The 15,880-nt window shown below is 32.9% G+C and overlaps 1 protein-coding gene across 4 annotated transcripts in view; it reads right to left on the minus strand.

Moving 5' to 3' along the window:
• Positions 1-2,074: 2,074 nt before the first annotated feature.
• The window catches only part of LOC128552851 (uncharacterized), a 32,109-nt gene continuing 18,303 nt past the window's right edge, over positions 2,075-15,880 (minus strand). Inside the window, exons 13-17 of one of the 4 annotated variants that reach the window (XR_008369182.1) lie at positions 7,874-7,942; positions 6,097-6,153; positions 5,069-5,104; positions 3,970-4,074; positions 2,405-2,541 (exon numbers count right to left, since the gene is read on the minus strand). Coding sequence is in view for 2 of the 4 variants with exons in the window: in XM_053533914.1 (XP_053389889.1) it covers positions 2,348-2,541; positions 5,069-5,104; positions 6,097-6,153; positions 7,874-7,942 (356 nt within the window). In the remaining 2 variants the exon portion in view is untranslated. Of the gene's footprint in view, positions 2,542-3,969; positions 4,075-5,068; positions 5,105-6,096; positions 6,154-7,873; positions 7,943-15,880 lie in introns of all 4 variants that reach the window. The other 3 variants (XM_053533914.1, XR_008369183.1, XM_053533915.1) reach the window with 3 other exon arrangements.

Genomic DNA, 15,880 nt, shown 5'->3' on the forward strand with positions numbered 1-15,880 from the left:
AATTTTGAAAATCTTCTTGTACAAAACCACATAGCCTAGGGCTTTGATATTTGGTATGTAGCATCATCTAGTAGTCCTCTACCAAGATTGATCAAATTATTCCTCTAGGGTTAAATATAGCCCCGCCCCGGGAGTCCCAAGTTTTACATAGACTTATATAGGAAAATAGTTCAAAACTCTTCTTGTCTAAAACCACAACAGTCAGACCTTTGAAATTTGGTTTGTAGCATTGTCTTATGGTCCTCAACCAAAATTGTTCAAATTGTACCCCTTGGGCGAAAAGAGGCCCTGCCCTGGGTGTCCCAAGTTTTATATAGACTTATATAGGAAAAAGTTTTAAATATCTTCTTGTCTCGAACCATACGACCTAGGCCTTTGATTTTTTTTTTTGGATTTAACGTCGCACTGACACATGATAGGTCATATGGCGACTTTCCAGCTTTAATGGTGGAGGAAGACCCCAGGTGCCCCTCCGTGCATTATTTCATCACGAGCGGGCACCTGGGTAGAACCACTTAGTTTTTATGTGAGTTATATAGGAAAAATACTTAAAAATCATTTGATCCTATTTCCAAGACTGTTTAATTATAATTACCTGATGACCCCAAGTGATATGATGTAAAACAAACTTGACTGTGACCTTGACCTACTGACCTACTTTCTTGTTTCTTAAGCTACAGCCTTGAAATTTTGATGACATACACAGTTTTGCACACAAATCGTAAAACTGAATTTCATTGACCATGAATGTGACCTACTGACTTTCTAAATTTTTTTTTTCATCAGTTTGACATTTGAAACATGTAGCTCAGTCAGCTGTCAGCTGCTTTTAAAACACAGTTCATTGTTCTGTAACATTTTCAGGCATTGACTGATAACCAGTCGCATTGTTAAATTGTTGTTTACTAAAATACTTTCCAAAATATCAAGTCATGTGGATGTTTCAGCTAGTAAAACTGTAATTCTAGCTTTCGCAGGGATTCTCTATAAAAGTTCGCAATGTCAGCCTGAGTTATTCAACAGTTAAATCAACAATTACCTACTGCATTAAATTAAATCGATATTTTCACCATGAAATGTCCATTGTTGACTTTGTAAAGCTTGATGAAAGTTTATGTAAGTTGAAATTTTGACAGTTGTCAACCATCTTGGATTTTTGTACGTATGTACCGGGTGACTAAATCTCTGTTTAGACGGACCAAAATCGCTTCAAATCTGCAGAAATAGTTAGTGTTTTATTGTCAATTTGATATTTAGTACTTGTCATGTAGTGTTGATTCGTAGCGTTCTATGTTGTTTTATTATTTATTTTTTTGTCCAACATAGGCTGTTAACACTTGTTTAGAGGTTAAGCTTCGCCTTATTTACATATAAACTCGGACGCTACCAGCCTTTTAACTCGGGCGTTACCAGCCTTTGACTTCGGCGCTACCAGCCTTGTCTTAGGCGCTACTAGCCTTTAGGGTCGCGACCAGACCCTTGTTTAGTCAACATATTGCTTATCCCCAAAATGAATAACCATATAGTATTGTAATTGGTGGACTTAGTCCCCAGACTGTAGGCCCTTGCCCTTGGTCTGTTTATTTAACATTTTACCCTAACCCAAGTACAGTAACCGTGGCAGGGGCACTACATTATGATAACTAAGATCTTCAGACATGGTTGGTCATAAAGGCCAAAAACATCACAGACTGTTTCCACTTATCTTGGAATGTTTCCGTTTAGCTGAGTTGTGCGAATTTTCAGAAATTATTTTCTTTCTACGAGTGTTTTAATGGGCATATTGTTTCTACTCTTACTGTCTATCCAAAAAATTAACCTTGCTTAAAATTTATTCAATTCTTAATGGATCTCTTTGAAAGTCAAACAAATAACTCCTTGTAACAGTCATTTACACCGTACAAGCAATACATCGTATATGATACAAGAACTTGCTGGAAATTTGTTAAGGCGTTTGTTTTATTGAATTTGTGTAAATATCAACAAGCGTCGAAACTTAAAGTTGACATACTCTAAGTTTACACATTCAAAATAGCGTTAAATAAAAGTGTGTTGGAACTATCAGTAAATGCATCCGGTAAAAAAAGTCTTCTGATTTTTCAAGTAGATCTATTTGCGCTTTGGGAATCGAGCGAAAAACTTATTTGCAAGTGCATATACGTGCACGTCCAATTAGTGATACCCTGATATTTTTCGATTATTTTGCATTAAATCAATCAATTTCCCGAACATTTTTGACTTAGTGCGTTAGATTTACAAAAAAGAATATAAACACAATGTACAATGCACAAGTTAGTAATTCAATAGTTCAACTCTCACAGCGAAGACGACATAATGATTCAGAGTGTTATACCTTTATCAAAAGAGGCATTCCGCAATCGCTATCTTCAATGCCGATCCTATTGTTTTCGTGATCAATGACATCTTCATTAACTACATCTTCTAAATCATTGGTGCCATCATCTTCACCTGTATGTGGTTCTTGTGAATGAATTCCATACAATGTAGTTGTGTTAGTTCCTTTAGTTTGGATATTACGTGCTGTAATTTCAAACAACCGGATTTGAAAACACACTAACAAATATTGAAGTACGGGAGTATTTCAATTTGCACTACCAATTTCGATGCGCCAGAGTCTGTGCTTCATATATGAAATACAAAGTTATTTAACTAGCTCATAGAATTCTATGCGACTACAAACCGTACTTACCTATATCCGAAATGCACCGTGATTACTTGTACAAGTGTACAATACGACAATGCTATTGACAGTATTCGAAAACAGAATTTGTTCGCTCGTTTTGTTTGGCAGGCAAAATATTGTCAATTTCAAATGATAGGTTTTATATATAGATAGAGGATATTTGTTTGTTTGCAGTGTGATACCGAAATATATCTTCACCGATAAGGGAGACAATTGAATATTTTCACGAAGGCGGAGCCTGAGTGAAAATATCAGAATTGTCTCCCTTATCGGTGAATATATATTTCGATATCACACTGCAAACAAACAATTTTTTTGTATGCTAATTGGTGAAGCTCCACAAACTTTCTATTCATTATATGCTTACATGTTCAAATATGACTAATACTTCATGATGTTATTAGGATTTATTTAGGCTACCGTGTTACATATGATGCATCCGCTAAATAACCATGGCACATTAATATCGAATATTGGTGATTAGGTCCGTGAAATCAACATGACGCCATTTTGTTTTTTAAAATAAAAACTACATTTAAAATATTTTGTAAAACAACAGGGGAATATCCGCGAGTCCTTGAAAAATCAAGCTGTAGAATTAAATATCATCATGGATTTAATGGCAATATTGGTCTAGGAGCTGTATAGCATAACGAATAAGGATGGAATTTGGAACACAACTAGCTGGGTGGAGAAGAATCTCGATGAAAATGCTGGCATATTACGTAAGGTTGAGTTGATGTCTTGTGATAATAAGACAACAACCATCTAAATGTGCTGCCGCCAGTAAAATCTACATTACTATAGTAAGGAACCGATGAAAAGTGGAGGAAAGACTTATCCATAGCTACATAACGGCAAGGCCAGGCAACCAAGATAACATAATTCTAGAGCATTAGTCTACCGTGTTATTTCTGTTGCAACTTTTATTACAACCAGCTTGTCCTATATAGGGTTGTCTAGCTGTACATGACTGTATGGCTTGAATGTTAGGATAATAATAGAATACCAGTAAATATAAAAGCAACAAAGGGAGTTAATTAAAGAATATATTTCAAGGGAGATAATTTTATCTAAAAAAAAAGGAAGTTCGGCACTGTGAGTGATATAGAGAAATATCTCAGTGATATTTTTCAGTATTTCACCAGTTAGCATAAAATAAAAAAGTATAAAAAAAGTATAACAAACTTCTTCACTTCATAAATTAAAAGAATAAGTCAGACAAAACAAAATAAACGAAAGAATTAAATGACTTTAGTAATTACCTTAATCTTTGAGTTAAGGGCTTGACTTGTGCACATTACAAGTATATCAGTTCGTTCAGGAAATTGTTTCTGTTCTGTTACATTTAAGTCATAGGCTTTTGCTTTCTAAAGCAAGTAAAATGTTATATCATATCAATAAACAATTTGGTAATTAATCTTAAGCCATTGTAAACTATTCAAAGGACAAAATCTAATGGTACAGATATAAAACTTGTGACTGCACTTTCTTTAAACCATTCTATATACAAATATTCAAATGTAATATAGACAAAACATTATTTAGTTTGAAAGAAGAAGGTTAATCACTTAAATTAATAAAATATATATGGTCCTTGGGAAGCAAAGAATGAAAAAAATCTAACATAATGAATAGGTTTGATCAAGATTTGCTGTCCATAGGTCTCGCGCTCTCAATTATTCAAGAACTGAAGCAATTTTAGCTGCTTTAAAAAGGATAAAATATTGCCGATTGAAACATTTTTAAAGAACTTTTTCGAAGATTCAACTTCAAAGTATATACTGCGTCGTGGAGTGATGTCCACACAGTCAATTAAAATATGTCTAATAGAAAGCGAAGCTTGACATGGTACAAATTCAGGTTGATCTTTGTTATGAAGATAAGAATGAGTCAAACGATCATGACCTATTAGACAGCGAGAAAGAACAACTTCCTCCCTGCGAACAGTACTGTTCCTTTGCTGCCATCAACCTTAAGTAGGTTTTATATTATCGAGTGACATTTTTATAGCTGAATGCAAAATTAAATGGAATTTACTTAGTCAAAAAGGCCATAATCTGAGATTATATTCAAACAAAAGTTATCTTCCTTTTGTTGTTTAAGTAGGTTTGATTTCAATACACTGAGGTACGACCTTACATGCAAACTTTTTAAGGCGCCGATATCTGTGTGAGAATAGCTCACAACCTAGTTGTAACGATTATTATGCTGATATTTGTATCTGGCAAACGCGATGGCGTGACGTAATATATATATAGATAATAACAAATAATATTTCATAGGAGTTTTACCACGGGCCCATGAATAACAAGTAATTACTAAAATGAAATAGATAAACAATACAATTATAATCTTTCTTACCAAAGTATTGTCTGAACTGTTCTCCCCTCTTGCAGTCTGATTGGAAAAAAGTAAAATATATTAATGACGTTTTAAAAGATAAAAAATATTTCCAAACTTCTTCTAGCCAACTGTAAAGAAGGATCGGTAAAAACACTTTCTACAAAAATCGAATGTTCTTTGTTGAAGGTTCTTCTAAGTATCCATCAAATCGACTTCTTATAAAATCAGTCGATTAGAAGTTCAGGGCCTTGTTGTTCAAAACTTTAACAGGTAACAGGGAGTTAAGCTAACAGTTGATTAACTTTAGTGTTAGTTTTCAAAATTTAAAAAAAAAATTTAAAAAAAACAACAAATAAATGAGTTAAGAATTATGAATTCTTTAAAATAAAATCAAGTCATCATACTAGTGTTTCCCACCGAGTCTAGTGTTTTGAATCAAAATTTAACCACCGGTTAGTTTACCAACCGGTTAAAGTTTCAAACAATTGGTCCCAGGTAATTTGGTTCCATAATGTTATTTGTATATGCTTATTTATTCATATGGTAATGTACTGTATAGACAGTTTCTAACCAGTAACTTAACTGTTTTTAACTTTGATTAAATGTAAAGTAGTTGTTTCTGGCCCAAGTGAACTTAGTTTTGTAGCAAAAGAGTCAACAAGGTGACTGTCCTATATGGAAGGGTGATGACTGGTATAGGTTAACAAAGACTCAATATTCCATGTTCTCGACAATAGGAAATGTAAACATTGTATTTAGGCATATGAAACAACCTTAAACCTTAAACTTTGGTACACCAATGTCCGCTCCAAGGCGATATCAAACTGTTTCTAATTTACTTTGTCAGCATATTTTCATGCAATATCAATATAAACATTGAGTAAAGGAGGCCTAATTTTCTTTTTGGTTGCTTATTTCATGTATGACTAATCATAAGTAGTCATTTTAAAGTATCCAGCTGTACATAGTTTTAGGTGTGAACATGATGTTATGTTATTCCTCGGTTACAGAAATGGATCGAAGTGAAGTAAACAAATAAAACTTACCTAATTTCGAACAGTAACATGCAATCATTGTTAACACGATAACCAGAACAAGTACGCCTGTCAAAGTAAAATTTAAGATAAGTATGTGCACTGCACATTTAGAAGACAAAATTGTGATAAGATTAATTATGTATATGCTATGTTTAGCCGAGCTGAACTCTCATTCTAACATACGTTTGTGTCAATTTCTTTAAAATCCCATGACGAGTAAGGGATATAAAGTGGTGGCCAAACGTGCAGATAAATATGTTTCCACAGAATTGCTGAAGAATTTTAAAGCTGCAAATGAATATCGTAAGTTGATTTTGAAATTGAAATAGATTCTAGGTAAACATTCATACATATTACGAAACATTTGTTTCAAATTTCAAGTACATATATACGCAATTGCACATTTGGTGACATGCTTTATGCGTTAAATGAAAAGTATGAGCATTCGGTATTGACCAAACTGCATTGATTGAAAATTTCGTGGAATAATATCATTAATACTGAGTATAATTGATCAAAAAGTTATCGAACAAATAAAGATAATTTAGACATGATGCACTTCGACAGGATGGAAATTATAAAACAATTGATTTGCCCGTATGGAACTATGTCATCATAAATAATATAGATCTAATCAACGGAGTTTGGGTCAGCATTAATTAAATCACAACACGAATTATTTCATTCCAAGCCAAACACTCGCCTTCATTTTATTCAGTGACAAAACAGAGGCGTAAATTATTTCGTTGCTAATATCACACTCATTCTAAACTATCTGCTGAACTAGAACTGTTACAGGAGTGACGTATATATCCTCAGGATATGGCCTTGTCACAGAAGTATGACAATCATAAGAAAGAAATGGCCAAAAGAATGTGCAGTTTAAACTGTTTAACTTGAAGGTGAAAATACTGAAACGGAAAACATAAGTTCGGCAAAATTTAAGTTGGAAAGGGACCATAACTACGTTAAAAATGGTGGTTTGTAGCCAAAATCGAACTTGGCATGTATTTTATAATGTTACACCTGTATACCAAATATTATTTAAATCTGTCAAGCTTTTTATGAGTTATAGTTCGGAAACTATGAGTCTGACAGGTTTGGAGTTGAAAGGGGCGATTACTACGTCGAAAAAGATGGCTGGCTTGTAGCCAAATCCAAATATTTATAATGTTATTCCCGACCGACAAACAGACCGACCGACCGACCGACTGAAAAACTCACTCCTATATACCACCCAAACTTCGTTTGTTGGCGGGGGGTATAACTACAATTTAGTCTTTGGTCCATAGGTTTTCAATTCACAAACTGATTGAGGTTTTCAATTCACATACTGATTGAGAAGTATAGGAAAAATGGAATATCTATAAGTTTTATAAATAGGTAATATGACAATGCGGAAATATTTGTGAATACAAATTAATGATCAAATTCAAAAAAGTTCTTAAGATTTGGTTTGTCTGTGTCAGTGTTCTGAGCTTTACTTGACGTCGTATTGTTATAACATATCATAATTTTTAGACGTCACTGCCCAGTCATACTTAGGCAATTTGTTAAAAGCGCGTTTAGACCCAACACGTACATAATGTAAGTCTAACGGACGTTTTTTCATAATTTTGTGAATGTTAATATCGTCTGTGTACAAATACAAAATATAATAAAATAAAGACAGAGTTTTAAGGTTACTATCATAGGAAGTAAAATGTAAATGCCAACTATATGTTGTCGCAGAGTAATTAATAGATGGTTTTCCGATATGCTTATGTAGAAAATGTTAAAGACTTACAAACTGGTGTTAAAGTCACCGCTAAACTATTTGATTGTTTCTTCTCCGCAGCTGCGTTGATGGTCAATTCTGTAAAGGTAAATTGTAGTAGTTACTGTAAAAACATTTTCCTAGATGTTTAGCAAATGAGAATATGTCTATTTTCTTTTTTAAATGTGAGAGAAAAAGTCGAAGTGTCTAGTGGTACGGATACGTCCCTCTATAATATGATTCTAGAAGTAAAACCCCCGTACATCTGAACAAGCCTTTTACGGGTTGTCAAGAGGTACTATCCTCCATTTCCGAGATATTGAGGGATATTTACAGTTTCCATTTTGTAGAAAATAAAATATCATATACGATTGAACTAATTTCAAGCTAAAACTTGAATCCAAATGATTCACAGATTCAAAATTCATCAGCATTCAGCATTCAGCATTCAGCATTCATTGCTGATTATTTATTGTTATAGACCTCAGGTCGGACGGTTTATCTTTAACAATTCAGTGTATTCTGCTGAATTTCAAATATGATCCATTCAAGGGTTTGATACTAATCTTTTATTTCAAGAGTTTATTGTGAGTTATTTGAATCGGCACGGAACAATACATACATTCATTTGGAGAAAACACAAACAATATAGAGGTACGGATTCCTAGAGACTTCCTGGTTGAAAACGCAAGAGAGCGGTTCTATATTACATTTTCACTGTTTTATTTGTCTGTTAATGGTGCATCCTACCACAAATATTGGATATAAATTGGATATAAATTGTTTTACTTCGCGAACTACTGAATAAGTATAGGAGCAAGGGGGATGGGGCAGAGACGAAGGAGGGAGGGGGGGGGGGGGCTTGACCACTTCTTTTTTGACATCGCTCCTACGCCAATGCATTGTAAGCTAACCAGTTTCCAGGATATTGAGAGAACAAAACAAGAATCAATAGCCCAGATTATTCTTTCATCTGGTTTTCATTTGATCCTAGGAATTCGATCTCAGACAGCATAATTCAATATAACTTTTATTAATTTGAGGCCCGTTAGATATAACCCCGTTTATTTTGAAGTTCACAATTCATAATTAAACAATGTCACAGAAGCAGTAATTATATAAATCATTAGATCATTTTAAACATGCATATGTAGCAAAGGTAAATGTTTGTTGTGGTTTTTGTTCATTTTATGCACTCACATATATGCACGCAAATATAAACACACACACACACACCGCATACATCTCCCTCATAATATTAATCTAACCCTTTTGATAATACATATACTAAGCTGTAGCTAAAACGTTCAGTAAAGTACATACAAGGTGACATATGAATCCATTTCATTAATTTTAAATTCAAATTGCAATAAATGTCAAACTGACGAAACATCGCCAATTTATTAAGTAAATGGCACTCGTGCTCTAATACTATTAAAAGTAATATTTCAATTAAATATTAAAATTGATTTATAGCCTTGTTTGACGCCGAAAAGTCGAAAAAAACGAGAAGCAAGACTACAAAGAAGGAAACCAAATAATGCTTTATAAGGGAGAGAATTCATGAGACCTTGTTAATACTCTTTACAAGGGAGGCAAATCTTATAACTTGTCCACAATCATGTAAGGGAGACAATTCTTGAGACCTTGTTAATACTTTTTTACAAGGGAGGCAGAGCTTACAACTTGTCCACAATAATAAGTACTGCCCCAAATAACTCAGTTGGAAACCTAAAAAAAAGGCAAAAATAAAAGGATACAAGATCAAAAAGAGCATTCCATATTATGAAAATGGCAGTGCAGTGCTGGGGAGGGGGGGGATGACCTAAAATAAACACTTAATCTTCATTGTCAAGCAGGATGGTATAATTACCCCATATTTCATTGAATTTATTCAGTATGTTGTCTTTTTGACATTATACATTTCTGTCTTGAGTAAAAAATTTGACTTGGTGTTTAAACAACTCAATGTTTGGAACTACATTTTGCATTTATAAATGGTTAATTTTGCAACCAAAATAATATTTGTAATAGCTCTACGAAATGTTACATTTCCAAATATAATACCTATGTTTGACCAGCCAAAAAATACATAAATCGTTATTTTTAATGCCCGTTTTTTGAAGCATATAATTTGTTCCAAGTATTCTATGGTTAATTCTGTATTGTAACCACTGAAGCACTGGGTCTTTAGTGACAGAAAAAGGTAGTTCATATAATGGTTCCCAGTTAAGATTGACAACAGGGTTCAACTCATCACACCATTTCCTCTTAGAACTTGGGAAATTATTAAAATCAGACATGAAGTCATAGATATTTCTGCATCCCTTAATTTGACTGTTCATGATTTTAACTGTCAAAGGTTGTATGGGAATAGACTCTTTTACAGCAAAATGAGTAACATAAAGTATCAAGAAAACTTCTCATTGCTTCTATGATACTTCTATATTCTAAAAAAAATGGTATTTATGTTATAAATGTTATTAAATTCATTATAACAATAGAAATTGCAATTCCTATCCAAAAAATCAAAAACCAAAACAATAACACTTCTTATATATCTAGGAAAGCAGACACATGTACCTCCAACTTTACACATATTATTGTGTCATACTGGCAGACGGCAAAATCACCCCAGGACTTAGGATGCTTTGAATTTATTTTAAAAAAGCCCATAAAATCATCTTTCCAAAAATTATTCCTAACTGTATTCATGTTAAATTTACAAAAATTTCGACCAAACTTGGTCAAATTATTGATGAATGGGTATACATCTTTGACCATATTGAAGTATTTAAAATCACTTTTCATATATCTTCTGAGCCATGTAATCTTTAAGGAAGACATAAAAACTTCAAGATTTATCATTCGCAATCCTCCGTACTCATAGGAATTCATTATGTTATTGCGTTTTATCTTGTCTGAACCTGAAGACCGTAGAAATTTAAAGAAAATATTTTGATTTTTTTAATAATGTCTATACTTGGATTAGGTAAACTCATAATAAGGTGATTTATCTTAGAGAGGGCTATTTTTTCCAGTTGGACTGATTTTTCCCTTTGACCATTGATTAAACAGTTTTTTAATTTCCTCAATTTTCTGCGAATCAAAAATATTATTCAAGTCTGAAGTAAAGGTAACTCCAAGTAACTAAAATGACTCTGATTCCCACTGTAAATCAAGACCTGGACAAATTTTTATATTTCATTGAGCCTATCCAAACTGCTTTGGTTTTATCAACACTGATTTTTAACCCTGAAATTTTTACATAGTATTCTAACGTATGCACAGTATTTGCTAAAGACCTTTCAGTTCCATCTAACAGTAGTGTTGTATCGTCAGCATACTGTGATAAAAGAAATTATCTACTATTTATTTTAATTCCCCTGATATTTTGGCTTTGTTTTATCAGAATTGCAAGGATCTCAGCACAGAGTATGACTATGTAAGGGGGAAGGGGATCACCTTGACGACAACCGCGTTCGATATTGAACCAATCTGATAAATGCCCATCAATAATTACACTAGATTTTATATTGTTATAAAATAACTTTATCTATATTATAAAATGCTCACCAAAATTGAAAATCTTAGAGCTTTGTACATAAAAGACCATAAAATTGAGTCAAATGCAGTTGAAACATCAATTAATAGCAACATTCCAGGTATCTGATGTTCCTCTGTGAATTGCATAATATCATATACTAGTCTTATATTGTCTCCTATATACCTTCCTGATATAAACCCTGTTTTAAGACGCTGCGCTATACTAGCTGAAGCAATTTACATGATACATTTAAAAGGGAAATGGGACACCAATTCTTTATATATTTTTTAATCTTTTTCACCCTTAGGTATGCAAGTAATTACACCTTGTTTCAGAGTTACTGACACTTCTTCAGAATCAAAGGATCTGTTTATAGACCGAACAAGAAAGTGACCAATATCTATCCAGAAACATTTAATAAAATGCTGCAGTAAAACCACTTGTTCCAGGGGAAGAGTCATTACGCATATTTTTTTAACTTGTTAACATTTCACTATAACTTCAATAACCTTCTAGACTTCTTTTCTCTAGTTCACTCAATTTTGGTATTTCATTACTCATCAGTATATCATTAAGTTCCACATTTTATGTTTGTCGGCATGTATATAATTGTTTATAAATGATTTACAACCTCATTTAAAATATAATTTTGGTTTGTTAAGGTATAGGTCCATGTTTCGGAGAAAAAAGTTCGAACGTCATCAAATAATAGAAAAAAAGCATTGTTTTACATGAAAATATAACAGCATATAAAACATTTATATTACTGTACAAAACCATTGTCAATTTATTCATATATGTATTGAATTCCGGAAAGGGACTACACGAAGGGGCCACACTTCTGGACAGTCCAGCGCCTTTAAAAACTCACCATTTTTAAAAAGCTGTTACATGTCTTCGTTTTGATGCATTTGCCACATCGTGCGAGTGTTTAAACTTTACCTAACTAGGTATAACATCGTTTTGACAATTGTTTACATTTATTTCTTTACAAATGGCATTCTTATTTAAAGGGGGACAACTCATTTAGAATATTTTAGGTATCCAACTCCTTGGGACAGAACAGTAAAACATGTATTGGACAGATAAGTTGTGTGTCAAGATGCTGTTCATTCGCTAAAAGAATCTGTTGTTTTGTGATATACTGCTAAACCTTAACAAAATGCCAGATGTAGAGAAGAGAGAAGTCATTATCTTAGATGTATAGTTTCTATTTTCTAAATGGCAAAAATGTTTTGTTGGCTTTTCCCTTCAGAGGCCCATTTTGCTTTTGACCTAATAAAAACTTGCATTTTCTTTAACCTTATTTCAGCTAACTGTACTTTTTTTTGGTTTCCAGTAAGTTGTAATTTATATCATTTTGTTTCTCTAATTGACTAATTTCTTTTAATAATATTTCTTGTCGTTTATCTTCTTGTTTTTTTTTTAATATGATGAGTAGGAAATAATCTTACCTCTGATCTCAATTAACAGTGTTTCAAAAAACAAATTATCATCTATATTTAATTGTAACACTTCATTGCTTATATTTTCTAAAAGTTCTGCAGAAATTTGTGTTCTATGGGCATATCTAATCTTAATTTCTTTGATTAATTGCTTGATCTACGTTTGTTTTGTCTTGAAGCAAAGAATTGTTAAATTTCATGTAAGACTTGCCTTTTATAAATTTACCAAAATTTATACTTAACAAAATCATTGAGTGATCTGTTCTATAACCAGGCCCAATTACAACATTATCAACATTAGTGAATAGGTTACTAGAAATAAGAAAAAAGTCAAGCCTTGTCTTTTTGACAGGGTTCCGCTTAAACCAGATATATTGTTTCTCCTCTATATTTTGTTCTCTCCAGCAATCTATTAGACTATGTTCTTCTATCATTTGAAGAACTATGTCACGAGCTTTAGGTTTATTTATATAAACATAATTACAACAGCCAATATTGGGGTCTAAAATCAGATTATAATCTCCAACAATAATTACTGAATTATCTAACTGTGAAATTCTATCTTTAATGTATGTGTAAAATTCTGGTTCATCTTCATTTGGTCCATACAGGCAGATTATACTAAGATCATTTCCCACTATTGAGGTATGTAAAATAATAAAATTGCCTCTTTGGTCTGATTCCAAGCTTTTAAACTTTCTAAAAAATTATTATTAATAAGTATGGCTTCACCTCTTGACTGACTGTTAAAATTACTAAAAAAGCATTCATATCCCCAGGAAGCACGGATATATGCCACTTCTTTATCTGTGAAGTGTGTGTCTTGTAAACAATAAACATTGTGATTTTTACCACTCAAATAATTAAAGACATTTTTTCATTTCATACTATCCCCTATTCCCTGTACATTCATTAAAATAAATGTAATTGTCTAAGACATGTTTCAGAACTGTAAATATACTAAGGAACAGAGATAACAATGGAAGTAAAATACCATCACTGTTGTCAAATGACCCATTTTCCAGCACTGCACTTGAAAAGAACACAAAGCAGGAAAAACCTAAAGGTAAAACCATATGTGCACCAAAAAAAAAGAGAGAGAAAAAATAAGAATAATTAACAGTTTGCTTTACAAGGCTGTGAGAATTGAATTTCATGACATTAAAACATATTCATAACAGATGACGAAGGGCACCATTCCTCTACCGTACCACCCTTTTTAGTATCACCCCATTAATGAAACACTATATATTACGTGGTATAGTTAGAAACACTGATATCCGGTAACTGGTACACTTGAAGATTGTGACAAAACAATAATCAGCAATAACTGCTATGTGCATTTAACCACATAGACCTTCAATGTTTTGTGCAAACAGAATCCCTGACACCCGCGTAAAGTGATAAGGCATTTTAAACATCAATTGATTTAACCCTAATGGTGTCAGTACATTTCAGTAGTCAGTACAAGCTATGAGAAGCATGGTATAAAAAGCAAACGTTGATTCCCTGTATCATGCTACAATTAGAAATCAATGTAATAATGCATGCTAATGCTAAACTACCTGTTATAACAAGAAAAATGCCACTTTTTGTTTGTAAACCTGTCAAAAATCTAATGACACAATGACCATAGTGAATACTAGCGTGAGTAAAATGTAGAACATTATCGCTTGTAACAATAAAAAAACATTAGACGGTGAAAATACCACATGAGCTCATGAAATGGCATCCGCTTGTTGCTAGTGAAGCGTTAGCAAAAAAATAGTTGGCATGTGTTGTTTACCGTTTAACAATTTTTAACAAAAAGTAACATCTATTTTATATGATACATCTGTCATACAACCGGTGGTATATTATAAAGCAAATCAGAATCTATTATACATCGGAAACATCGTTCGGTAATTTCCGTTTATTAAACGGAGAAGGTCAAACATTGTCTCATTATAGATCGGATATGCAAATTCCGTTTACGTTTTAATATCGTTACTCACAATACATCGCCTGATAAATATATCATCCAATCAAAATCTATATAAATTAACAAAACAACGTGGTTTTCCACGTGCACTAAACATACAAAATATTGACGAAAAGCACACAAAAACTGTCCGATATGACTATTGAAATTCAGCGTTTTTGAGTCAGTTTAAGGCAATAATGACTTTGAAAAGTCTGCGTGCATGTCTATTTTCAATTTTCTGCCGCTAGAAAAGAAGAGCAATAATCTTTCCTTCGTCCGACCAGCAATTAGTTACCTCTTCTTTTGAGGAAACTTTCTCTAACAGTTTTGCATTTTTCAATGTAAGATCTTCTCTTATTACAATAGATTTGCCCTTAAGCCCTTTCCTAGAGCCAATCACCTTAGTTTTGCCTGTTCTATAGAGGAATTTACATATAATAGGCCTATTTGCGTCCTTTGCGAATTTTCCAAGTCCATGCGCGATATCAATTCTGTCTTTGCTCAAGGAAATATCTAAGTTGTCTTTAAGAATTTTAATAATTAACTCCGCAGTTTGAAATGGTGTTTCATTCATATCTGTATCAGCAACTCCGTATACGTGTATGCTATTTCTGCGTGTGTACTGTTCCAGTTCATTTGCTTGATAAGAATTGTATTTGCTGACATCTCTATTTTCCATCATCATTTCATTAACTCTTTGTTCCTTTGCTTAAGTCTATGGTTTTCTTCTTTCACCTGTTCTAATTCAACCCTTTGATCACTTCCTGCATTTTGCAAGGAGGTGATCGCATTCTCGGACTCAGACTTAAGTGACTGGAACTTTTCATGAAAGACATCTATAGTTACTATACTATGTAGCCTTTTCTCAAGAGATTTTTCAATGTTGTCTTTTGATGCTAGTTTATTCATTTTTTGTCTAGTGCAGTTACTATAGAGATTAGGTCCTTCCTCGTCTTCCTCTTTTGACATTTGACATAACATTGTGTTTATTTTGGTCTGCTTTGCATTTTTCACCTGTTTCAGTTGTATCAGACTTTTTTTCTTTACTCGCCTTCCCCTCTTTTAACCCAGTACTAGTAGCT

This window comes from Mercenaria mercenaria, unplaced genomic scaffold (genome assembly GCF_021730395.1).
Source record: "Mercenaria mercenaria strain notata unplaced genomic scaffold, MADL_Memer_1 contig_3221, whole genome shotgun sequence".
NCBI lineage: Eukaryota > Metazoa > Mollusca > Bivalvia > Venerida > Veneridae > Mercenaria > Mercenaria mercenaria.